The 27,314-nt window shown below is 32.3% G+C and overlaps 1 protein-coding gene across 1 annotated transcript in view; it reads right to left on the bottom strand.

The window, feature by feature from the left end:
• Positions 1–713: 713 nt before the first annotated feature.
• Positions 714–27,314, bottom strand: part of LOC134710945 (uncharacterized) — a 62,363-nt gene continuing 35,762 nt past the window's right edge. The window contains exon 4 of the mRNA XM_063571364.1: positions 714–4,285. Within this exon, the coding sequence (XP_063427434.1) occupies positions 2,184–4,285 (2,102 nt within the window). The 3' untranslated portion in view covers positions 714–2,183. The remainder of the gene's footprint in view (positions 4,286–27,314) is intronic.

Raw genomic sequence — 27,314 nt, 5'->3', positions numbered from 1 at the left:
GGTAGATTACTCTGACGCAGCCGATGATCGATCCCATCTTCTCCATTTGAACTGGACAATGAAGTGAAGATTTGTAAATATCATGTTTTCTGAATTTTGGTGTAAATATAAAATATTGTATTTATCCTCATTTTACATATTTCCTTATGCAACGCATTTATAAAATTGATTAATTTATTAAATTATGTTTGCAATAAAAGAGATCTTTTATTAATGTATTTTTATCATGAAAATCATTCAGAAACTAATGAATAATATAGACACTTTTGTAACTGAATATCTTTTGTTGTTATTTGTTGTGTACACGTATGTTTGTTGAATGAATTTATATTAAAATAATGAGAAAAAAATATTTGATTTTTTTAATAATTTTTTCTATACAAAAAAAAACCCTGAATATGCAGAAAACACTTACCAACTATATACCTGACCATACCTAAGTTGGAACAGACTATACAATTGTATGCTCATTAAACCTTTTGTCTTTTTTGTTTACTTTACTATTAGATAATTGGTAGAATTAAAAGTGGGCAAACCAGGAGTAAACCATTTCCTGAAGTCCAACTAAAGGTTAGTCATGCTTTATAGGTTAATCATTATAAATTACATACTTAACCTTATAGTTGCATCACAATTTAAAAATAATAATTTTTTGGCAATAACATCATTAGAATCATCACTTTTAGTGAATTTGATTTTAAAACTAAGGCTTAGAACAACATACACAAAATCATAACATATTCCATAATATATAATTATTCCAGATTCAATTAATTCCTTGTTTTCAAGTAAATTACTGACTTATCTTGGCATTGCACAAGGTCATATTTTTCTCTGACTGTTGATGACGTCTTTACACTTAATCCATGGGATGTTGGATATGTACTGATTGATAATTTAGTCTTAGATGCACGATTCTTTTAATTTTCATACTTTGTTCTTAAATTGTACTGTTATACCACTGCCCCAGGTAAGGTTGAGGGTTGGGATCCCACTGACATGTTTAACCCTGCCACATTATGTATGTATGTGCCTGTCCCAAGTCAGGAGCCTGTAATTCAGTGGATGGTGTTTTTTTATGTGTTACATATTTGTTTTTCGTTCCAATTTTTTACATTAATTAGGCTGTTAGTTTTCTCGTTTGAAATGTTTTACATCGTCATTTCTGCGCCTTTTATAGCTGACTGTGCGGTATGGCCATTGCTCATTGTTGAAGGCAATAATGTGACCTATAGCTATTAATTTCTGTTTCATTTGGTCTCTTAAGGAGAGTAATCTCCTCATCTTCTTTTGTATATCATCATGACTATAGACAATATCAGCTGTATCTTTATTTAAAATTCAGGAGTATTAACTACATGTATATACCTTAGATCAATTAATTAGGACAATTACATAAACGACTAGTTCAGGAGCACTTTTTTTTTTAATTGTATGTAAAAGGCATAAATGATTTTTTATAGCAAATACATAAACAAAGGAAGATGTGGTGTGAATGCCAATGAGACATACATGCTTTAGGATTACTACACTCCAGAAAAATGGATACAAAATGTAACAACTGTCATATTCCTGACATGGTATAGACATTTTGTTTTGAAGAAAATGGTTGATTAAACCTGGTTTTAAATCAAGCTAAACCTCTTACATGTATGACAGTCAGGTAAGCCAGACCTCATTTATCAACCAGGTAAAATACAACTATGATAACTAAGGTATAAAGCATGTGTCATTCCACTTGACTTCACTTAGACTATTGCTGACTTGTAAAACATGTCAAATTAAATTTGAAGAATTGGAAAAGTAGTAGTTTTTTTCTACAGATGATATATGTAAGGGATGACATCAAAAGTTCAATGCAGGATAAAAAAACTTAATTCACATAGTGTTTTCACGGACTCCCCCCCTTCTTAACTTAATTTGGGAAAAATTTATATACCAATCATGATTAGGGATATATATGTAAAAATCGATTTTAGATATACAAAACCTGTAGAATTTTAACCCCCCACCCAAACTATTTGATTTAAGTTTTTTTTTTATCCTACATCAATCTTTTGATGTCGTCCCTAAGAGCTTCACACAATTACAAATTCATATCCAAGTTTCATTATTTCAGAGTATATACATGTACATATATAAAGGGAACATATTTGGATTTCTCATATCAAACTGTTTAAAGTTTACCACTTATTTAGTGCTGCAAAAATGTCTTGATAGGCTTTTGTGTCACCAACACATATCGACTTCCCTAAATCAGGGTCAAAATTTAGGTTGGTAAATCTTGAAGTTACAGAAGCTTCTCCCATTCCATTTTGTACCACATCATAAAGTTTCTCCTTTTTCCCCTTTTTCTTTTTTGATTCTGACGAGAAATGGGTGAACACTTCAGCTTTTCCTAGAAAAGCTGCCATTTGCAATGGGCTTTGTTTAAAGTTATTTTTACTTTTTAATATGTTCTTCAATTCAGTTTTCTTTTTCAAGCTACGGGGAATTGTGTCTTTTGTCGCAGGCATTTTCAAACCTTCAATCAATTCTTTCAAAATCAAAGAAGATTCCAAATCATTAAAAAGAGTCAGAAAATGGCAAAACTTATTGTTGAAAGTATCCATTGGAGTACAACACAGCAACCGGAAACTTTTATCCTTTAATTTGTGGGTAAACATTTTAAGAATGATATTAAATGTCTTCTCTTTTTCTGTGATTTCAAAGGTCTTCTTATTTTCAGCAACACCAAGAAAATTGTTTTTACACCCCACAATTAATCCGTACAACACCATGAAATCTGGGACACTAGCTTGTTTCTCCTCATAGATCCAGGAATCTTCTCCTGTTCTTGTTAAATACTCTATCATTGCTATCATTTGTGTAGGTGAAAATAATTTGCTTGCTGGTGCTTCTTCACTTCTTTTCTGTTTTTCTATTTCATAATTATTACTTATTGCTGCTTGGTTAACATTTTCAAATGACTGTCTACTATCTTTATTGTTTGCGGAAGAATCATTCTGCATTTGTCTTATAGATGCTACACATTGAAGTTTTGGTGTTAATACATTTAGAAAACTTGTGTCTTGAAGTTTTATAAAACAATCATAGATGTAATGACCAATCTTTTTTTCTTTCTCAGTCATCATGAAAATCAATCTTTCACAAAGGATATTATACCTATCTTCTTTTAACTTCAATACGATATCATCATCTGTAGCTTCATACAAAAAGCTTCTGACAAATTCTATTATATCTTCTACATCCCCATTCTCAATAAAGTGATTTAGCAAATGTTCAGATGACAAGAAGACTGCTTTTAATACAGATGGATGGATAAATCTGTAAGTATGGTCATCACATTTTATTATATATTTGAATTTGGCAACCAACTTGTCGGCTACATCTTTAAAAGCGCTCATCTCATAGTTTATATGTGTTTTCCCTCCATTAATTAACTGATTGACCTGGCGAATCCTTCCCATGTCAGTGACAGACACATCAAAGCATAGCCTATCATCTGTTGCTAAGTAGACGAGAATAAAATATTCTTTGAATAACTCTGGTTCCTTGTTTTTCAAGACAGACTGATACAAATCACAAATCTCATCAACAAGGAATTTTGGTGGATTTGTAAAATATTTCTCACCTTTTTTTAAGTTTTCTCTCTGTGAACAGAACTTCGATGCCGTAAGCGGAAATCCCCAAAAAGGTTCTATTTTAATGATATCTGTAATTACATCTTCACCAAGTATAGCTGATTTTGATTTGTGAAATATTTCAGTGTCTTTTGATTGAACTATATTGTTAACTTCCATGTGAACTCCAAGAATTTTCCTTTTATCATCAACTGTCAAAATTTTATCCAGTTCTATCAGTGCTTTATTATTATAAAGTTTATATCTCTGCAAAATTTTTCTAGTGAACGGTTCTAAATGTCTACAAGTAAATATCATCTTAGTACGAGTAATACCCGATACTTCTGTTAATTGATCAAGTATTTGACCAAGATCATTTTGATTGTAAACTGAATGATCTATAATGAACATGACTTTAGTTGATTTAAGATCAGCCGTTTGTGTAGAATCAAGACTTTTCTGATCAACTTCATATGGAAGGTAATCGTTTTCTTCAAATAAGGATGCAAGCTGCAAGCAAATTTTTGATTTTCCTGTGCCCTTCCTTCCAACAATTACTACAAAACCATTATTCTCTAAACTTTTCATAGCATTCTCTTCAGGTGCTGTTTTCACGTATGAACTATCCTTTCTGTGCTTCGTCACTTTTTGGTATACACTCCCTAAAAATAATGATTTTGGTATTCTATGGTAAAGTGCATTTTTTTTTAAAATACATTACAACTTGACATTTCACATATAAAATTAGTGTAATACCAATAATAGGTGATGTTACCTGAGATTGTTCATATCCTTGTCTGATTGTCATTCAAACCGCACCCCTTAATTTGTTGTTGACAAAAGCTAACCCCATTTAAAGCATTCGACAATGAAGTGAACAGTAGTTTAGTTTGGCACTGCAAGTATATATATATTCACATGATCCCCCATTCATGATACAGTACACAAGGTATTTTCAATTTAACATTGTAGGCAGTTAATATATTTTAAACAAGATTGCTACTATTCAGCTGTCGTCCAACTACTGTTTCCATGTCTACCACAGACTAGAGTTGTGCAACATGAATATCGATTATCAATAAAATGTATTCCGACATATAATTCATAATGCATTCATAAAGTTTCATCATTCCAGAGGCCAAACAAGGTGTAATTGTGTTACAAAATGAACAAACAATAGTGGAACAATTGTCAAAGTCCCATAATTCTCATAAAAATGAAGATATAATACATTTGTATGATTGACATCAAATATGAGAGTTCAACAGTCAAAGAGGAATTGCTTTTAATACCTGCTATTGACAGCAATAATTAAAATAATGGTCAAAGTCTCATAACTCCCATAAAAATGGTCGAATCAAAATTACAGAAAAATATGGCCGCTGAGCTGTCAACACCTTGAAAAACAGCTCCTCAGTTTTTGCAGATTATTGTTATTTATTGTGATTGCCATAAAAGAAGATTATGTTCAAAAGGTGTGGAATTGAATGAAGATTCTAAAGATATATATTTTTGTGGATAATTCTAAAGGCACAACCAGATATTGACTTTTTAAAGATTTTTATACCTGAAATTCAATGTGGAGATATTCATTTTTGATTTTGAGCAGTTTTGACCATTGACTACAAAATGCTTTTAGGGAGTTCTTCACAAGGTGACAAATCTGGAGTTAAACTGCAAGGTGAAAAATCTACAAATACAGTTCAAACATTGCTTTCAGCTAGAAAAGATTTGAATTCACAAAAGAATCCTAAACTCCCAACCATATGCTCCACAGTGCGCAGCTTAATACGACCGCAGAGGTTGAACCCTGAACAGTTGGGGAAAGTATGGACACAACATTCAAGCTGGATTCAGCTCTAAATTTTGATTGTGATTAAATAGTTGACACAGCATAGGTTTCTGACACAGAAAAAATGTGATCTATAAATGAACTTAAAATAAATAAATTTGCCTTTGAGCAATTCACTATGCTGTTGAATATATTAATCCTCTCAAAAAAATGTTTGAAGAGATTTTCTTTTTATTTATGAAATCTGAAATGAGAAAAATTGATCCCCCCCCCCCCCCCAATTTTGTTTTCACATCCCCTTTTCCCTTATTCCAAAACTGATCCCAATTCAAATTTCTAAAGTAGTTTGCAATAATAACTGCTCATTTAAATACATCATAAATACATCATAAAATATTGAAATGTAAAAAAAAGTGCTTGTTATCACTAAATGGTAAAGATCGTTTTAATTTATCATTTGGTACTGTAAACAATTCTTACTATTGCACAATTGAAGATTTCATGCTATTGCTGAATACTGTGCAATTGAAAATTTCTTGCTATAGCACAATACTTAATATAATAATTTTGAATCCTGATTTGGACCAACTTGAAAGCTGGGCCCATAATCAAAAATCTAAGTACATGTTTAGATACAGCATATCAAAGAAGCCCAAGAATTCTATTTTTGTTTAAATCAAACTTAGTTTAATTTTGGACCCTTTGGACCTTAATGAAGACCAATTTGTAAACAGGACCAAAAATTAAGGTTCTACTAACACAGTTAGATTTGGCATATCAAAGAACCCCATTTATTCAATTTTTGATGAAATCAAACAAAGTTTAATTTTGGACCCCGATCTGGACCAAACCAAACTGGGCAAATTATAAAAAATCTAAGTACATTTTTAGATTCAGCATATCAAAGAACCCCAATTATTCAATTTTTATGAAATCAAACAAAGTTTAGTTTTGGAACCTTTGGGCCCCTTATTCCCCAAACTCCCAAAATCAACCTTCACCTTCCTTTTATGGTCATAAACCTTGTATTTAAATTTCATTGATTTCTATTCACTTATACTAAAGTTATTGTGCAAAAACCAAGAATAATGCTTATTTGGGCCCTTTTTGACAATAACTGCTCATTTAAATACATCATACAATATTAAAATGTAATAAAAAGAACATGTTATCATGGAATGGTAAAGATTGTTTTAATTAATCAGTTGGTACTAAAAATGATAATACATTGTATATTGTATAAAACAATGATTAAAGTTGATTCAACTACCATTCTATACAAAGAAAGATAACTCCAATTGATTTCTATTTACTTAAACTAAAGTCATTGAACCAAGAATAATGCTTATTTAGGCCCTTTTTTAATCCCTAATTCCAAAACTGTTAGAACCGAAACTCCGAAAAATCAATCCCAATCTTCCTATTGTGGTCATAAACCTTGATTCAAAATTTCATAGATTTCTAATTAATTAAAATTGTGCAAAAAAACAAGAAAATGCTTATTTGAGCCCTTTATGGACCCTTTTTCCTAAAACGATGCCAACGTGATAGCAATATACGACGAAAATTAAATTTTTTGCGGTCGTATCAAAAGAACTCATTCAGAACTTTCAAGTGAGTCAGATAACAGTATGGAGTTAAGTGATTTAACAAATTTACAAAAAGACCTTGGTGAGATTAAATTGAACCTTATGGGTGTAACAAAGAAAGACGATTTTGATATGTTTACAAAAGATCTAGTTAGAACACATGATTTGGAGATTGTAGTTACTACAATTGTAAATAAACTCTTCCAAAGGTTTGAGTCTACCATGGACTAGAAGATCAATTGTAGAGTAGCACAGGTAGAAAAGGAATTGCAAGAAAAAATTGAAGCTTTGTGTGTTGAAAATGAAGACCTTAGAAAACAAATTGATCAAGTAAGAGAAACAGTCATAAATGAAAAGAAAATTTTAAAAGACACTGTTAATTATACACAATAAGCAATTGTAAGTGCAAATTACAACTAACAATTCTCAAGGAAAAATAATATACAAGTTATGAATTTTCCAAGACATGAAAAACAAGACTTAAGATCCGATTTCATTCAGAAAGAAAGGAGAGATCTGAATTTGCAGTTACAAGAGAGAGATGTAGTCGCTATCCATCGCTTGCCCTCCAATCAACCTGGGCCCAACCCTGTCATTGTTAGACTTTTCAATAGTGACGTTAAAAGGAGAGTTAGAAAAGACTTGAAGGACAAGGTACGATTCTCTGATGACGTCACAAGGAGAAATATGCAACTGATTACCAAACTTACAGACATGGAATGCTTTGAATCAGTGTGGTATTATAATTGTGGGGTGTTTGGAAGAACTGAAGATGGACTGCAACTAAAATATAGACTTTTTGATGACTTTCGAAGAAGACCGCAGTAAAGAAAATAAACACTTGACTTTATAAATTGATAATTTTTGAATAAGACAAATGTAAGATATAAATGCTAACATAGAAATTTGAAAACAAACTATATATATATAAATATATAATGATCATGGGGAATACTATTAAATTATTGTTCAAACATTAGGTTGGCAAAATTATTTGTAAAATATAAATTCTGTAATACTGTAAATTTTGACATAAAAAGTATAGAACATGTAGAATGATGATACTTTTGTGTTGCCATAAGAATCAAATACATATGTTTTTAATCTTTTTTCATTACAATTTCTTCAAATTTACTGTCTTCAATTTCTGCTAATTATCATGTTTGATATCTTTATATCCTGTTACTGTCAGCAATGTTGTGCTGTTTTTGAAAAATATTTTATGTTGTAACTTGTATATTGATACAAAGTTATTACAAATATGGGTTCTTTAAAAATTCTATCTGTTAATTGTCAGCAGAGATAAAGTTAAAAGAAAAGATGTCTTTAATATGCTGAAGTTAAAAGCATGTAATATTTACTGTATCCAGGATACACATTTTACAAGTGATTTAGAAAATAGTATTAGATCTATGTGGGGATATGAAAGTTATTTTTCTTCTGTCAGTTCCAATTCTAGAGGAGTGACTATATTATTCAACAATAATTTTGAGTTCAAAGTGTTAAAAGAAAAAAAGATATAAATGGTAACTATTTGATTTTAGAAAATTTTGTCGAGAATCAAAAAATTACTTTAGTGTGCTTATATGGACCAAATATGGATAGTCCTGATTTTTTTGATAATATTATGGGCATTGTTGATGATTTTGAAAATGAAAGTTACTAATTTGTGGTGACTTTAATCTTGTACAGAATCCTTATATAGATTATTGTAACTACAAACATACTAATAATCCTAAGGCTAGAGATAGTATTTTAGGAAGTTTAATAGATCCATTCAGGGAGCTTTATCCCAATGTCCAAATGTATACTTGGAGAAAAAGAACTCCATTTAAACAGGCTAGATTGGACTTCTTCCTTCTTACAGATAATATGTTAAATAGTCTCAAAAACTGTGAAGTACATCCAAGTTATCGTTTAGATAATTTTATAGTATTACTTGGACTGGAATTTAATCCTTTTATTAGAGGAAAAGGTTTATGGAAGTTCAACAACTCCTTACTTTATGATATAGAATATAGAAATGCAGTTAAACAAAAGATTACTGAAATCAAAGCACAATATTGTGCACTAGTTTATGATTTTGACAATATTGATGAGATAGATAATGAATATATTCAAATGAGAATTAATCACCAACTTTTTCTTGAAACTTTATTAATGGAAATCAGGGGGAAAGGTATTTCTTATTCCAGTTACAAAAAAAGGGTATCTGAAAAAAGGGAAACAACTTTACGAAATGAAATTATACAGTTAGAGGAGAATGTTGACAAACTTGCAATAACTAAACTAGAAAGCAAAAAAAATGACCTTGAGCAATTACCTATTAAACCAGATGCTCCACAGGGCGCAGCTTTATACGATCGCAGAGGTTGAAACCTGAATGTTTGAGGAAAGTATGGACACAACATTCAAGCTGGATTCAGCTCTAAATTTGGATTGTGATTAAATAGTTGACACAACATAGGTTTCTGACACAGAATGAATGTGGTCTAATGAACTTAAAAAAACAAATAATTTGCCTTTGAGCAATTCACTATGCTGTTGAATAATAATCCTCTCAAAAAAATATTTGAAGAAATTTTATTTTTATTTATGAAATCTGAAATGAGAAAAACTTTCCCTTATTCCAAAACTGATCTCAATTCAAATTTCTAATGGAGTTTGCAACAATAACTGCTCATTTAAATACATCATAAAATATTAAAATGTAAAAAAGTGCTTGTTATCACTGAATGGTAAAGATTGTTTTAATTTATCAGTTGGTAGTAATGGTGAAAATACATTGATTATTGTATAAAACAATGATTTAAGTTGATTCAACTACTATTCTGGACAAAGAAAGATAACTAAGATTTACAAAGAATATTGAAAATATCTTGCTTTTGCACAAATATCTATTCTGGACAAAGAAAGATAACTCCAATTGAAAATTGATTGCTATTGCACAATCTTGTGAAATTAGATATTTCTTGCTATTGAGCAATACTGTCAATTGAAAATATCTTGCTATTGCACAAATATCTATTCTGGACAAAGAAAGATAACTCCAATTGAAAATTGATTGCTATTGCACAATATTGTGAAATTAGATATTTCTTGCTATTGCGCAATACTGACAATTGAAGATTTCTTGCTATTGAACAATACTGTGCAATTGAAAATTTCTTGCTATTGCACAATACTGTACAATTGAAGATTTCTTGCTATTGCTGAATACTGTGTAGTTGAAAATTTCTTGCTATTGCACAATACTCAATATAATAATTTTGAATCCTGATTTGGACCAACTTGAAAACTTTGCCCATAATCAAAAATCTAAGTACATGTTTAGATTCAGCATATCAAAGAAGCCCAAGAATTTTTGTTAAAATCAAACTTAGTTTAATTTTGGACCCTTTGGACCTTAATGAAGACCAATTTGAAAACGGGACCAAAAATTAAGAATCTACTAACACAGTTAGATTTGGCATATCAAAGAACCCCAATTATTCAATTTTTGATGAAATCAAACAAAGTTTAGTTTTGGACCCTTTGGGCCCCTTATTCCCAAACTGTTGGGACCAAAACTCCCAAAATCAATCCCAAACTTCCTTTTGTGTTCATAAACCTTGTGTTTAAATTTCATTGATTTCTATTCACTTATACTAAAGTTATTGTGCAAAAACCAAGAATAATGCTTATTTGGGCCCTTTTTTCCTAAACAGTTAGAACAAAAACTCCCAAAATCAATCCCAACCTTCCTTTTATGGTCATAAACCTTGTGTAAAAATTTTATAGATTTCTATTTACTTAAACTAAAGTTATAATGCGAAAACCAAGAAAATGCTTATTTGGGCCCTTTTTGGCCCCTTATTCCTAAAATATAGGGACCAAAACTCCCAAAATCAATCCCAGCCTTCCTTTTGTGGTCATAATCCTTGTGTTATAATTTCATAGATTTCTATTCACTTTTACTAAAGTTAGAGTGCGAAAAACTAAAAGTATTCGGACGACAACGACGCCAAAGTGATAGCAATATACGACGTAAATTTTTTTAAATTTTGCGGTGTGTAAAAATTAAAGGGTAAAATAGTCAGATCACGTGTTCAATGGATAGAGGAAGGTGAAAAACCAACAAATTATTTTTGTGGACGGGAGTCAAAAAATTTTATGAGTAAATTATACCAAAAATTGAAAGAGATAATGGGGAAATACTTACTGATCAGAACAAAATTTTTAAAAGTAGTAAAACTTTTCTATGAAAATTTATATAAGAAGAGAGATAACTCAAGTTCAGTAGCAGATCTGAAAGAAGATCTTAAAACTGTAAATGTCCCAATACTTTCTAATGATGAGAAGGAGAGCTTGGAGGGTAGAATCACAGTCAAAGAGGCTGGACAGGCATTAAAAAATAATAACTAGAGGCTCTAAAGAGCCTGTGTCGCTCACCTTGGTATATGTGAATTAAACAAAGGAAGCAGACAGTTCATGACAAAATTGTGTTTAGGTGATTGTGATGTGTTTGTACATCTTACTTTACAGAACATTCTTGCTGCTTACAATTATCTCTATCTATAATTAACTTGTCCGTGTAGTTTCAGTGGAAAATGTTAGTAAAAATTTACAAATTTTATGAAAATTGTTAAAAATTGATTATAAAGGACAATAACTTAAAGGGGGTCAATTGACCATTTTGGTCATTTTGACTTATTTTTTAGTCTTAAATTGCTGTAAATTATTGCTGTTTACAGTTTATCTCTATCTATAATAATATTCAAGATAATAACCCAACACAGCAAAATTTCCCTAAAATTACCAATTTAGGGGCAGCAACCTAACAACGGTTTGTAAGATTCATCTAAAAAACAATCATCTCAGAGTAGATAGATGTTGACCAGATAAACAATTTAACCCCTTGTCAGATTTGCTCTAAATGCTTTGGTTTTTGAGTTATAAGCCAAAAACTGCATTTTACCCCTATGTTCTATTTTTAGCCATGGTGGCCATGTTTTTTTATGAAATGGGAATTAAAACACAAAGTTTATTCTAGATACCCTAGGAATCAATCAGATGAAGTTTGGTTGGAATTGGTTCAGTAGTTTCAGAGGAGAAGATTTTTGTAAAAGTTAACCAAGATTTACGAAAAAGGTTAAAAATTGACTATAATGGGCAATAACTCCTAAAGGGGTCAACTGACCATTTTGGTCATGTTGACTTATTTGTAAATCTTACTTTGCTGAACATTATTGCTGTTTACAGTTTATCTCCATCTATAATAATATTCAAGATAATAACCAAAAACAGTAAAATTTCCTTAAAACTACCAATTTAGGGGCAGCAACCCAACAACAGGTTGTCTGATTCATCTGAAAATTTGAGGGCAAATAGATCTTGATTTGATAAACAATTGTACCCCAGTCAGATTTGCTCTAAATGCTTTGGGTTTTGAGTTATAAGCCAAAAACTGCATTTTACCCCTATGTTCTATTTTTAGCCATGGTGGCCATGTTTTTTTTATAAAATGGGAATTAAAACACAAACTTTATTCTAGATACCCTAGGAATCAATCAGATGAAGTTTGGTTGGAATTGGTTCAGTAGTTTCAGAGGAGAAGATTTTTGTAAAAGTTAACCAAGATTTACGAAAAATGGTTAAAAATTGACTATAATGGGCAATAACTCCTAAAGGGGTCAACTGACCATTTTGGTCATGTTGACTTATTTGTAAATCTTACTTTGCTGAACATTATTGCTGTTTACAGTTTATCTCCATCTATAATAGTATTCAAGATAATAACCAAAAACAGTAAAATTTCCGTAAAACTACCAATTTAGGGGCAGCAACCCAACAACAGGTTGTCTGATTCATCTGAAAATTTGAGGGCAAATAGATCTTGATCTGAAAAACAATTTTACCCCAGTCAGATTTGCTTTAAATGCTTTTGTTTTTGAGTTATAAGCCAAAAACTGCATTTTACCCCTATGTTCTATTTTTAGCCATGGCGGCCATGTTTTTTTTATAAAATGGGAATTAAAACACAAACTTTATTCTAGATACCATAGGAATCAATCAGATGAAGTTTGGTTGGAATTGGTTCAGTAGTTTCAGAGGAGAAGATTTTTGTAAAAGTTGACCAAGATTTACGAAAAATGGTTAAAAATTGACTATAATGGCTAATAACTCCTAAAGGGGTCAACTGACCATTTTGGTCATGTTGACTTATTTGTAAATCTTACTTTGCTGAACATTATTGCTCTTTACAGTTTATCTCCATCTATAATAATATTCAAGATAATAACCAAAAACAGCAAAATTTTCTTAAAATTTCCAATTCAGGGGCAGCAACCCATTAATGGGTTGTCTGATTCATCTGAAAATATCAGGGCAGATAGATCTTGACCTGATAAACAATTTTACCCCTTGTCAGATTTGCTCTTAATGCTTTGGTTTTTTGAGTTATAAGCCAAAAACTGCATTTTACCCCTATGTTCTATTTTTAGCAATGGCGGCCATATTTTTTTATGAAATGGGAATTAAAACACAAACATTATTCTAGATATCCTATGAATCAATCAGCTGAAGTTTGGTTGGAATTGGTTTAGTAGTTTCAGAGGAGAAGATTTTTGTAAAAGTTAACCAAGATTTACGAAATATGGTTAAAAATTTACTATAAAGGGCAATAACTCCTAAAGGGGTCAACTGACCATTTTGGTCATGTTGACTTATTTGTAAATCTTACTTTGCTGAACATTATTGCTGTTTACAGTTTATCTCCATCTATAATAATATTCAAGATAATAACCAAAAACAGTAAAATTTCCTTAAAACTACCAATTTAGGGGCAGCATCCCAACAACAGGTTGTCTGATTCATCTGAAAATTTCAGGGCAGATAGATCTTGACCTGATAAACAATTTAACCCCTTGTCAGATTTGCTCTTTATGCTTTGGTTTTTGAGTTATAAGCCAAAAACTGCATTTTACCCCTATGTTCTATTTTTAGCCATGGCCGCCATGTTTTTTTTTGAAATGGGAATTATAACAAAAACTTTATTCTAGATACCCTATGAATCAATCAGATGAAGTTTGGTTGGAATTGGTTCAGTAGTTTCAGAGGAGAAGATTTTTGTAAAAGTTAACGACGACAGACGCAGGACGACGGACGCCAAGTGATGGGAAAAGCTCACTTGGCCCTTCGGGCCTGGTGAGCTAAAAATAATTAAAAAAAACTCCTGGCTCTGATGGCTTTTCTACTGAATTTTTAAATATTTTTGGAAAGAATATATTTTTGTGGTTGAATCTTTAAATTATGGTTCAGAACAGGGAGAATTGTCAGTAACACAAAAGGAATGAATTATTACTTGCCTTCCAAAAGGAAATAAACCACGTCATTTTTTGAAAAATTGGCGTTCTATTTCACTTTTAAACACTGTCTATAAAATTGGGTCAGCAGTAATTGCAAACAGATTTAAGACTGTCCTTGACAAACTTATTAATCTAGATCAGACTGGTTTCATCAGTGGGAGGTACATAGGAGAAAATATAAGGCTTTTATATGATATCATGCAATACACAGAAGATCACGAAATACCAGGACTTTGTTGTTAATTGATTTTGAAAAGGCTTTTGATTCTATTTCTTGGGATTTTTTGCTAAATGCAATGAAATGTTTTAGAGTTCTTTAATTTTGGGGAATCAATTATCAACTGGATAAAAGCTTTTTATAATAATATCAAGTCTGCAGTTATACAAGGGGGTAACCTTTCTGAATTTTTTAACATAGGTCGTGGCAGCCGACAAGGTGATCCCCTTTCACCATATCTTTTCATCCTTTGTGCTGAGATTCTTGCACTAAAGATAAGAGGGAATAAGGAAAATTAGTGGTATTGAAGTTACTCAAGTTGAGCATAAGTTGTCACAGTTTGCTGATGACACTTCATTGATTTTAGATGGTAGTGAAAAATCTTTATATGAATCCTTATCTGAATTGGACTGGTTTGCAAAAATATCTGGTTTAAATATATAATAAATTTTGAGAAATCACAAGTAATTTGGTTTGGAAGTAAAAAGTATAGCAAGGAAATTTTATGTCCCGACGTTAACCTTTCATGGGCGGAGACAACTTTTAAACTACTTGGGATAAATTTTTATGTGGACTTGGACAAATTTGTCAACATCAACTATAATGATTAAACTATACAGATTAAGAACATAATAAAACAATGGTCAAAAAGAAACCTTACAGTAATAGGTAGAATAACTGTGATAAAAACTCTTGTTTTACCTATTTTAAACCACCTTATTATTTCTTTGCCTATAATCCTTCATACAGTGTATTCCAAAAAATTAATGACATTTTTTATTCATTTGTATGGAATTCTCCTATTCATAGAGTGAAGGACGTACTGATTATAGAATATTTGGAGGGAGGATTAAAAATGATAGATCTTTATAGTTTTACCATGGCACTAAAATCATCATGGATATATAAGAAGGGATTTTTCAGAGAGATAATAAGTGGCAAAGTATTTTGATGTCAGATATTGATAAAAATAAACTTTTTAATTGTGGTGTTCAGTATATCAAACAAGCTAGTTTATATATCAAAAACAGTTTTTAAAAGATGTATTCAGAGCATGGGAAATGATTACTGATAAAGAAAGAAATATGGAGTATGAACATTTTTTATCAAGTCCTATTAGGATCAGAATTGGTAATAAACCTGTTTTTTTTTATCAACATTGGTTTAATCATGGTTTACAATATGTTAATGATGTTATAGATGAAAATGGATGTTTTATTTCATTAGAATTGTTACAGCAATGTTATGATGTCAATGGAAATTTTTTGAATTACATGAGTGTTATTTCTGCTATTAAAAAAGCAGCAAATAATTACAAAGAAGGTTCATATAAGTTATCATGGTTATGTTGTCCATTTATTCCAGCTTGCCTACAAGTCTTTTTTAAAAGTAGAAAAGGTACTTGAGATATGTACAAAATACTTATAAGTAATAAGGTGACTCCAACAGGACAACTAAAGTGGAGTGAAATATTAGGAGAAGATCTCATTTGGAAACATATATTCAAACTACCTTTTATAGTCACTGTCAATACCAAACTACAGTGGCTTCAGTACAGAATCAACCGTAGAATTCTTGCCACAAATATTTTTTTTATGTAAAATCAAACTTATCTATAATCATCTATGTACTTTTTGTAAATAAGAAGATGAAACCATTGAACATATTCTGTGGAATTGTGAGATTATCCAAATTTTTTTACAAGATGTAGATAATTGGTCCTTATCTGGTGGGGTAAGCCTGCCATTGAATAAGTTGGAATTTTATTTTTGGAGATATATCAAAAGTTCGAAAAAGGTGACCCATATAATTTGATTTTTCTATACATGAAACAATATATATGTAGGACTCTAAAGTGGGATGGTACTCTAAAGTTCGATGGTCACGCTAAAGTGCAATGGTCTACACTAAAGTACGATGGTGTCTCACGCTAAAGTGCGATTGTTGTTTGTTCGCTATTTTACGTTGGTGTATTACGCTAAAGTGCGATGGTCCAAAGGGTAAGATGCGAGGGGTTAAAACATCAAGATTAAAAAGTTTGGCAAAAGCTAGTATGCTAATGTATAACATAGTATATGTGAAAGGCTTTATAATTTTCCGGTAGGCTTAAGCATGTTAAGTAATTGTTTCTAAATAAACAAGTTCAACCAAGTAATAATTGCTATACATGTATAATTTATGTGTCGCAAAATACTAAATTTCATGTAAAATGAATTTTTAACAATTTGGAGCGTATTTATGGTATTGAATATTTGGATAATTGGTATATATTGTCGTTCACACCAATGTTAAAACCTCCCTCACAGTCGTCATTGAAAAATTATAAATACAAAATTCGTTCATTGTCGGAATATGCAACATTTATTTTTTTATTTATAAGCTTTTAATCATGTCAAATGCGAGAGAAAAGCAATGTTCGCCTAGCTTTCTCCCTTTTCTAAGCGAGAACAAATACATTTTTTATTTTCCTACAATGTACAGTACAAACAACTGTTTAAGCAGAAAATTAATAACTCACACATGAAAACATGTATGTCTATTTTACCGTCAGGCGTATCTTTTATCAAAATCAACAGCATTTTAACGAGGATCATAAAGTAAACTGCAACATAAACAATGCTTCAAATGTATCCGTTTGCCTCTTATAGAAGCAGGATAAGTATGCGTATACTGTTTTGTATGTATTTAGTAAATTTGTTGACTACAGAGTACAAGTCCTTCTAGCATTCGAAAAAAATAAACATTGCGCTACAACCAACAAAGAATGGTTAAGTTTAAATCAATTATACTAGTATTAAAGTCATGGACATTTATTGTAAAAAATTGTTAATAAAATATTCTGAATCTATCTTCCGGCATGTTTATTTTTGGTTTGTATAAACGACTGATAACGTCATGATCAAACTACGTTTCTTACGTCTATACTTTCGCGGACCATCGCACTTTAGCGTGTGGATGCATCGCACTTTAGCGTTTACCATCGCACTTTAGCGTCCCCATCGCACTTTAGAGTCCTACATATATACAACAGTAGATGTTTTTCAAAAGATCTTTCAGTCAGTGCCATTAAAGAAAAGTTAAAATATATGTACAATCTAGAAAAAATAATGGCAGTAAAACATAAGAGACAAAAAAACTTTGATACCATGTGGAATGCATTTAAAGTAATATTTTTATAATTCAATTTGTCATTTGTTTTTACAATCTATATTTATTGTCAAAACTAACATAAAATATTATTGTATCTAATAGCACAATTTATTATGTACTGAAAATCTTACCGGATATTTTTGAACCTCTTCCTTTTTTTTTAATTTATACCAAATTCTTTACAATTCTCAAGTGCCACACAGTGGTACACAAACATTTAACTCTAATTATATTTACTTTTGTATTTTCTTGTTTTTTTCTTCTTCATATAAATAAAAAAAAAAAAAAAAAATTCAACAATGTTTATTGTCATAAATAAATATATATTCAAATCTATCGCTTATATTACTGTATGTATGTTTGATGTGTTGTATTTGTTGTAAATCTTTAAAATAATAAAAAAAAAAAAAAAAAAAAAAAAAATCAGAAATTATAATTAATTATGCAAGATTGTAAACAATCCTACGAAGTATCAACTCCTGTAAACATTGTTAAAACTCAAGTCATAGTACAGTCAATACAAAATATGAAGACTAAAGGTCCCACATGTAAATTTTCTGTCAAAATATCTCATTATTGTTTTGTTTCAGATGGGTGGGGGAGGGATGGGCAGACCATTATATATATGTTCTATTTAAAATTAAACTATAAAATTGGAAAGCAAAACCCATAGTTTATCAAAATGTTATCGTAAGCTATAAAGGATTTCAGCATGAAAAATTGTTAAACAATTTAAAAGAGAATATCTATCGCCTGATACTATGGAACGCCACAGCTGTCTTATGTGGAACCCTGATATTAGTTTATGTTGTTTTATTATTACTTAATGATATTTTGTCTTTACTTAATATGGTTTTGACATTACGTTATAATGTTTTAATATAACTCAATATATATGGAATAGTCATTACTTGATGATAGTTCGATAGATATTACACAATATGGTTTCGTATTGACTTGATAATATAGTTTTGTCATTACTGAATATGGTTTTGTCATTATTTGATGTGGTTTCATCATTATTTAATATGGTTGTGTCATTAGTCAATGTGGTTTTAACATTACTTGATGTGTATATGACATAACGTTATGTAGTTGTTTCATTACATGATGGGGTTTCAGTGATCGGGAAGGACAAGCGCCCTGCGCCTAAAGCGCATATTCACCAGGAATGGCGCATAGAGTGACAAATGTAAGCGCCCACGTGGCGCACGATATTTTTCACATTGTTTCTAAACGTTTAGATATCGTAAAATAGATTTCGGATCGTGTTCCTTGCCGCCATGTGTGTGTACACAACTGTCATTTGACTGTATAATGTTCCTCCAATCATAGGAGCACCTATATATTTTTAGGACGTCTCAAGTGTTTTCCTATGGTAATAGAACCATGCGGTTTAACGTCTCGGGTGTTTTCCTATGGTAATAATAGAACCATGCGGTTTAACTGATAACCCAAAAAACGTAATTAACCATCATTCATGATATATTTTTTTATAAACAACTTTACATTTGTGAAATTTGGCTATTTCAGACGAGATTTAACTCTAATTATAATCTTTTAATTTAGTTTAGCTTGCTATTAATTCGATTGAAAACCCCTGAAGCCTTTTTATAAATATAGTTTTTGTCTCAAAAAATCGCTTGACTGTCCTTTTCATTTTTTGGTCTTTGGCTCGTTTTGACATTTTGTTAACATGACTTCAGCGAATTATTGTTTTGTTCTTTCAATTAATGGTACTCTCTACTGTTATTCTTGTCATCATGATGAAGTAATAATAATAATACAAGAAGTGCAGAGGACGTTCCTGAAATGTCCTCTAATACGGAACGTCTGGAATGAGTATGGTATCGACGAAGACCCAAATTTAATGTTAAAAAAACATGAACAAGCCAAGGCAACAGTAACAGTTTAAACATTTTAAATAAAGGTTATCTTTAATATTGTCCATTTTGGAAGAAGTTATTGTATATTCATTGAAATTACAGAATCACAGGAACAATATCAATGATATTATTTAAAATCATAAAGGTAAGTACCAACACCTCTTTTCGAAAACATGAAAAAATAATGATACTTTTTATTTTTTTACAGAAGTCAATTCAAATGGCCCACTCATTTTACAACATGGCCCATTATTTTTTAAAATGGCCCATTGAATTTATATTTGAGGGGCCCTGGGCCCATAGTGAAAAAAACCTTCCAGATCACTGGGGTTTTGTTATTTCATAATGATGATTTGTCTATTCTTTATATGCTTTTAACATTACGTAATGATGTTTCAAAATTTTACAATTTTTACACTACTTGATGTGTTTGTTTCATTATTTAATGTGGTCTTGTCATTCTTTGATGTGGTCTTGTCATTCTTTGATGTGGTTATCCCATTACTTGATGAGGTAAAACCATGTGACCAATTTGAAACCAGATGCTCTGCAGGGCGCAGCTTTATAAGACAGCAGAGGTTGAACCCTGAACCGTTGGGGCAAGTATGGACACAACATTCAAGCTGGATTCAGCTCTAAATTTGGATTGTGATTAAATAGTTGACACAGCATAGGTTTCTGACATCTGACACAGAATGAATGTGTTCTAATGAACTTTGTCTTTGAGCAATTCACTATGCTGTTGAATATAAATCTTCTCAAAAAAATGTTTGAAGAAATCTTCTTTTATTTATGAAATCTGAAATGAGAAAAATTGACCCCCACCCCCGCCCTCTCAATTTTTTTTCACATTCCCCTTTCCCTTATTCCAAAACTGATCTCAATTCAAATTTCTAATGGAGTTTGCAACAATAACTACTCATTTAAATACATCATAAAATATTAAGATGTAAAAAAAGTGCTTATTATCACTGAATGGTAAAGATTGTTTTAATTTATCAGTTGGTAGTAAAAGTGAATATACATTGTATATTGTATAAAACAATGATTTAAGTTGATTCAACTACTATTCTGGACAAAGAAAGATAACTCCAATTAAAAAATTTCTTGCTACTGCACAGTATTGTGCAATTTCTTGCTATTGCGAAATTCTGTGCAATTGAAAATACTTGCTATTGCACAATACTGTGCAATTGAAGATATCTTGCTATTGCACAATACTGTGCAATGGAAAATTTCTTGCTATTGCACAATACTGTGCAATTGAAGATTTCTTGCTATTGCTGAATACTGTGCGATTGAAAATTTCTTGCTATTGCACAATACTTAATATAATAATTTTGGATCCTGATTTGGACCAACTTGAAAACTGGGCCCATAATAAAAAATCTAGGTACATGTTTAGATTAAGCATATCAAAGAAGCCCAAGAATTCAATTTTTGTTAAAATCAAACTAAGTTTAATTTTGGACTCTTTGGATTTTAATGTAGACCAATTTGAAAACGGGACCAAAAATTAAGGAATTTACATACACATTGAGATTTGGCATATCAATTTTTTGTTGAAATCAAGCAAAGTTTAAAATTGGACCCCTATTTGAACCAACTTGAAAACTGGGCTGATAATAAAAAGATCTAAGTTCATTTTTAGATTCAGCATAACAAAGAACCTCAAGGATTCAGTGTTAACTATTTAGTTTAGAAGTTTAGATATCATAGTTTAGTCTATATAGTCTTTAGTTCTATTTGTATGTATCTTTGTATTTACAGTAACTTGGTGGGTTTAGATTAAAGTTGTACAAAGAACACTTCAGTCATTTATAGCCAATCAACAGTGGTAGCAGAGCTCACAACATCCGGCGAGATGGCGACGGCTCTGAGTTATAAGAACCCACCAAGCTTGACAAAGGAGAAGTCATATCAGCAATGGAAGAATGAAGTGAAGATGTGGCAACTGGTTACAGAGTTGGACATAAAGAAGAGAGGCCTAGCACTTGCGCTGTCTTTACAAGGGAAGCCAAGAGAAGTAGTGTTAGAAATAACACCAGAGGATTTGAATGTTGATGATGGAGTTGACAAATTGATAATAGAATTAGATAAATTGTTTGAAAAGGACAAGACAGATCAAGCTTATGCAGCATATACAGCTTTTGATAAGTATCACAGGGAATCATCGATTAAAATGTGTGACTATATAATTGAGTTTGAACAGAAGTATAACAAATGCAAGAAATATGACATGCCACTTCCTGATGCAATATTAGCATTTAAACTTCTAGATAATGCAGGACTTGGTGAAAGTGATCGACATTTAGCTTTAACTGCATGTTCTGATTTAAAGTTTGAAACTATGAAGGCAGCCCTTAAAAGGATATTTGCATCAAAATCACAGAGTGATAATGATGTAGTTACTGTTAAAGAAGAATCTGCATTTGTAGGAGAACATCGTTTTGATAGAGGGCGTAGTTCAAGGAGATGTGGTGCTCGCAATCGCATGAATAGATCATTTGATCAAAGAAATACTTAATCCAGACTTAATCCAACTATAAATGGAAGCATATCTCGTTGTAGATGTTGTGATTCAAAATATAGGTTCAGGGATAGCCACATAAAACTTATGATGTTAAACTTACAGAGGAACAAACAGACACATCTGAAACTGTAAACATAACTCTAATTACAACTTCTCAACAAAACATTACACCTCAAGAAATTTTTGTAGCCAAGGCATTTAATGCTGCAGTTGTAGATACAGCATGTACCAAAACAGTTTGCGGGACAAAATGGTTACATCAGTTTTTAGACACTTTCAACTCTGCTAATGAAGAAATAAAATGCAAGGAAAGTAATACACCTTTCAAATTTGGTGATGGTAAGACAGTACATTCTTATCAGTCCGTGAAGTTACCTGCCACAATTGGGTCTTTAAAATGTTACATAGAAACAGAAGTAGTTGACTGTGAAATACCTCTATTGTTGAGCAAAGATTCTTTGAAAAGAGCACAAACAGTTCTTGATCTCCATAATGATAAAGTGACAATGTTTGGAAAACAAGTTGATGTTCATTTCACCTCAAATAGTCATTATTGCATAAACATCAAAGACAGAAGAACTGGGCAGACCGATTCTGTAGTGAGTGAGGAGGAAAACCTGAAGGTAGATTCTGGATTCTCTAAGAAAAGAAAGAGGGATATTATATCAAAACTGCATAAACAATTTGGTCATGCCTCATCTGAAAAGTTGTTATCTCTACTGAAAAGTGTAGGCTCAGTTGACTCCTGAAGATACTAAGGCAATAGCATGAATAGTGAATGATTTTTGCTCAAAGTGCATTGTCTGTTTCAAGTACCAACATCCGAAACCAAAGCCAATAGTGGGCTTTTCACATGCAAATGATTTTAACCAAATTGTTGCTATGGATTTCTTCTTCTTCTTCCATATAAGAGTTGGGTTCCTTTAATGAAACGTTTAAACTCTGCGGGACTACGCATGGTGACATCACATATCTAGTCCCCTAAGGCTATATACAGTATTTACAATAAAATCAGGTTGTTACGGTTAAAATTATGTACAATCGTCCAGTCTGGTATTAATGTGTTGTCTGTAGCCCTGAGCGAAAATCTTCAACTGATCCCGCTTCAGCAACCCTGGCAGGTAATGTATTCCATTCCATGATTGTTCTTGGAAAGAAGGAGTTCCTGTAGACATCACTGGTGACCCTCTGTTGGTAAAACTTGTGTCCTCCACGAGTTCTACTGTCGCCACCTTTGAGGTAAGTACTCTTGTTGATGTCTATCAGCTCATTCTGGATACGATAGAGCATGCATAGCCTGTTGTCACGGCGTCTTGTCTGTAATGTGTCCCATTTAAGATCTTCTAACATTGTAGTGACGCACCCTGGTGTGCGTGATATGTAGTCATTATAGACAAATCTAGCAGCTCTCCTCTGTATAAGTTCTAGTGTGTTGATGCTTGCTTGGTTGGTTGGGTCCCATATAGTAGAAGCATACTCTATGACAGGTCGCACGAGTGTTGTATAGCCAGCAGCCTTTACTTTCCTGGTACATTCTTTAAGGTTTCGTTTGACAAACCCAAGTGTTCGGTTACCCTTTGCTGTAACACTCTGGATATGTTTGTTCCATGAGAGGTTGTTTGATATTGAAACTCCCAAGTACTTGGCACTATCTACTGGTTCGAGTATGTGTCCATGTAGAGTGTATGGGTATTGTATAGGTTCTTTGTTCTTTGGTGGTATGCGGATAATATTGCATTTTGTTGGATTGAATCTCATCATCCATGTTTTTTCCCAATTTTCTAATGCTTCAAGGTCTTTCTGAAGTTGTTCTGTATCTTTGGTGTTACTAATTTCCCTGTATAGTAGACTGTCATCAGCAAAGAGGCGGACATCTGATTGAGTATATCCGGGCATGTCATTGATGTATGTTAGGAACAATAAAGGACCTAGTACTGTGCCCTGTGGCACACCTGACAGAACATCGTCTTGTTGAGATCTAGCACCTTCCAATACTACCTGTTGTTTCCTGTTTGATAGGAATGAACTGATCCAGGAGTTTGTCCGGCCCCTTACTCCATAAAATTGGAGTTTGTACAGCAGTCTTGAATGAGGAACCTTGTCAAATGCCTTTTCAAAATCCAGGAGTATGATGTCAATCTGGGTTCCATTTGAAAGGTATTTGGCTATACGATCGATGGTGATGATGAGCTGACTTTCACATGATCTGCGTTTCCTGAAACCATGTTGGTTGTCACAGAGTATATTTTGTTGATCAAAATGTTTCATTATGCTGCTGTGAACTATATGCTCTAACAGCTTACAAGTGATGGAGGTAAGGGAGACTGGACGATAGTTGGCCGCTAGGTGAGTATCCCCTTTCTTGTATAGTGGCACTATGTTGGCATCTCTCCAATCTTGTGGAACTTCTCCTGTATCAAGTGAAAACTGAAAGATTCTTGTCAGAATTGGTGATAATTCTGCAGCAGTTATTTGCAGTATTTTGGTTGGTATTTCATCTGGTCCTGCAGCTTTGTTGGTGTTAAGGTTTTTTAACAGTTTGAATACCCCATTTTCAGTTACTGTGATGTCATTCATTGTATTGATGTTACTAGGACCTTTATCGGGAATAGTGCTGCCATCTTCTTTTGTGAAAACCGAGCAAAACTGTTCATTTAAGATATTGGCTTTACTCTGGCTGTCGCTTTTAAGGAATCCTTCCTTGTTTTTGAGTGGTGCAACTCCAACCGAGTCCTGTCCTTTGCTCTTCAAGAATGACCAAAATCTTTTCGGTTTCTCAGTGTAACTGAGACTAATGATGTCATTCATATATTCTTTGTATGCTTTTCTTATTTCCATTTGTGTTTGTTGTTGGAGGTATTTATATCTATCTCTGTCTCTCTTTTTCTTTGTTTTCCTTGATTTCTTGTGGGCCTTGTTTTTCCTTCTTATTAGGCGCTTGATGGTGGTATTGATCCAAGGATGGGTAAATTTTGTAGTTGTCATCTTTGTTGGTACTTTCTGATCAATAATTTTCATGATGTTTTCTTTGAAATATTTCCACATGTTTTCAATATTAGTGAAGGTCGTCTGGTTAAAGGTTTCAGCAAATAACCTCACCTCATTTTGTATTTCATCTATGTTGGTTCTTTTCCATAGTTGTATTTTACGTTTAACCGGTTTAGGTTTTTGTGCTTTAATTGAGGTATCAAGAAGGACAATGTCGTGGTCGCTGTTACCAATAGCTGGAATTGGTTTACATCTCTGCTTAAAACTTGGATGGCTAGTCAAAATTAAATCTAGAGTTTTTTCTTTTCTTGTAGGGAAGTCCACTATTTGTTCAAGATTAATGTCTGCTACTATGTCCAAGAAGGTTTGGTTCACTTTGGATGGATATTGCTTACCATTTATGGCTAACTGTTCCCAATTGATGTCTGGAATGTTAAAGTCACCACCAATAATAAGGATGTTCTTTTTGGTGCTATTTTTAAGGCGGTTGAATTCATCTTGTGTATATTCTAGGTACTCGTTGTCTGTTCTATTTGGAGGTCTATAGTATGATGCCAATGTGATTTTCTTTGAGTTCGTTGTTATTACTCCACTGATCATTTCAATATTTTTACTTTTATATACATTATGTAATTGTAGATGTTTTTTGGCTGCTATGAGAACACCCCCATGTCGATCAGTTGGTCTATCTCTGCGTTGGATATTATAATCAAGGTCATTTGATAGTATTTCGCTTGATGATATGGTGTCGTCGAGCCAAGTTTCTGTTCCCAGTATGATATCGGGATCTGTATCTATTATGAGAAGCTCTAATAGCTTTCCTTTCTTCCTCAGACTTTGAAAATTAATATTCAAGATTCGTAAGCACTTTGTGTTGTTTGCTCTGTTAAAAGTTTTTGATTTGGGTTTAATAGGTGAAGATGTAGTGATCCCATTAGACTCTGGTAGTATATCAAAAGTTGAGTCGTGTTCTGTGTTAACGCTTGATCTAGTTGTGTTTGTAATGCTGGATGTTGATGGAAAAGATATATCTGATTCGCTGTGAATTAATGATGGATGTTCAGATTGATTTATCATTTGTTCATTGGTGTTGTTTTCATCTAGTTGAGGTGTCGAGTAAATAATCGATGAATTATTAGGTGCGGCACAGTTTGGACATTTCCATGTATCGCTGCTGTTACCAAGTCGACTAAATTCTGTTGTCGACATTCCAATACATATTTTGTGCAACCACTGATCACATTCATCACATGCTATTGACTGGAGTTTACAAGCTTTTTTACATATACCACAAGGGAATTTTGGATGCCTTGGTCCAGGATTTTGTTCAATACCACTCATAAGTAGAAGTATAAATCTGTGACCTGATGTTTCAAGGCCATTGATGGACTTTGAAAGACGTCGGTGTTTTACATGACGAAGCCAATAAAATACGTTCAATCCATTTGACAAGTCTCTGTGAGTCACAAATGATAAATTTTGACAATCTTTATATGGGACATTGTTGCAATTTAAATTTATGCAAAGTTGATCTTGTTGACTGTTTATGATAATGTTTTGCCAGATTATGTATAGTAATAATATCTGCAAAGATTTCACTTTGTTTACGTTTGGATTCATATTTGCCGCCATTACGGTTGGAAGGCTACATTGTTGACCATGGATACCAGAGTATTTAAAACAGTTTTTACGGTAAATATAACGAATCGGTAGGTGAAGTGGGTAAAGTGTATGTTTTGTGTTTGCATCAAACCATAAATTTCAGTTCCTGGTCCTGTAGAATATTAATTAATCAAAGAAATTTTCGGAGCCAAGAAGGAAATCGACTGTATTGTCACGCATGCGCAATCCTCATGAGATTGATCATAATTTTTACTATTTGCACATAATTGACTTATTTAGCCGTTTGAGTGCAGCAGCTATTATCAGGAGAAAAGACTCACAGTTAGTTGTTGACAAGTTCATGCAGATATGGGTTAGTGTATATGGTGCTCTGGAAGTTGGAGTATACACTGACAATGGTGGGGAATTCAATTCTCAAATTTTTCGTGATATGGCTGAAAATCTAAACATGTCAGTTAAGACGACAGCAGGGTACAGTCCCTGGTCAAATGGAATTGTAGAACGACATAATGCAACTCTAACAGAAACAGTTAACAAAATCAGAGAAAGCTCAAATCTATCTTGGGA

Source organism: Mytilus trossulus, chromosome 3 (assembly GCF_036588685.1).
Source record: "Mytilus trossulus isolate FHL-02 chromosome 3, PNRI_Mtr1.1.1.hap1, whole genome shotgun sequence".
Lineage (NCBI taxonomy): Eukaryota > Metazoa > Mollusca > Bivalvia > Mytilida > Mytilidae > Mytilus > Mytilus trossulus.
This window is presented reverse-complemented; position numbering and strand designations above follow the sequence as displayed.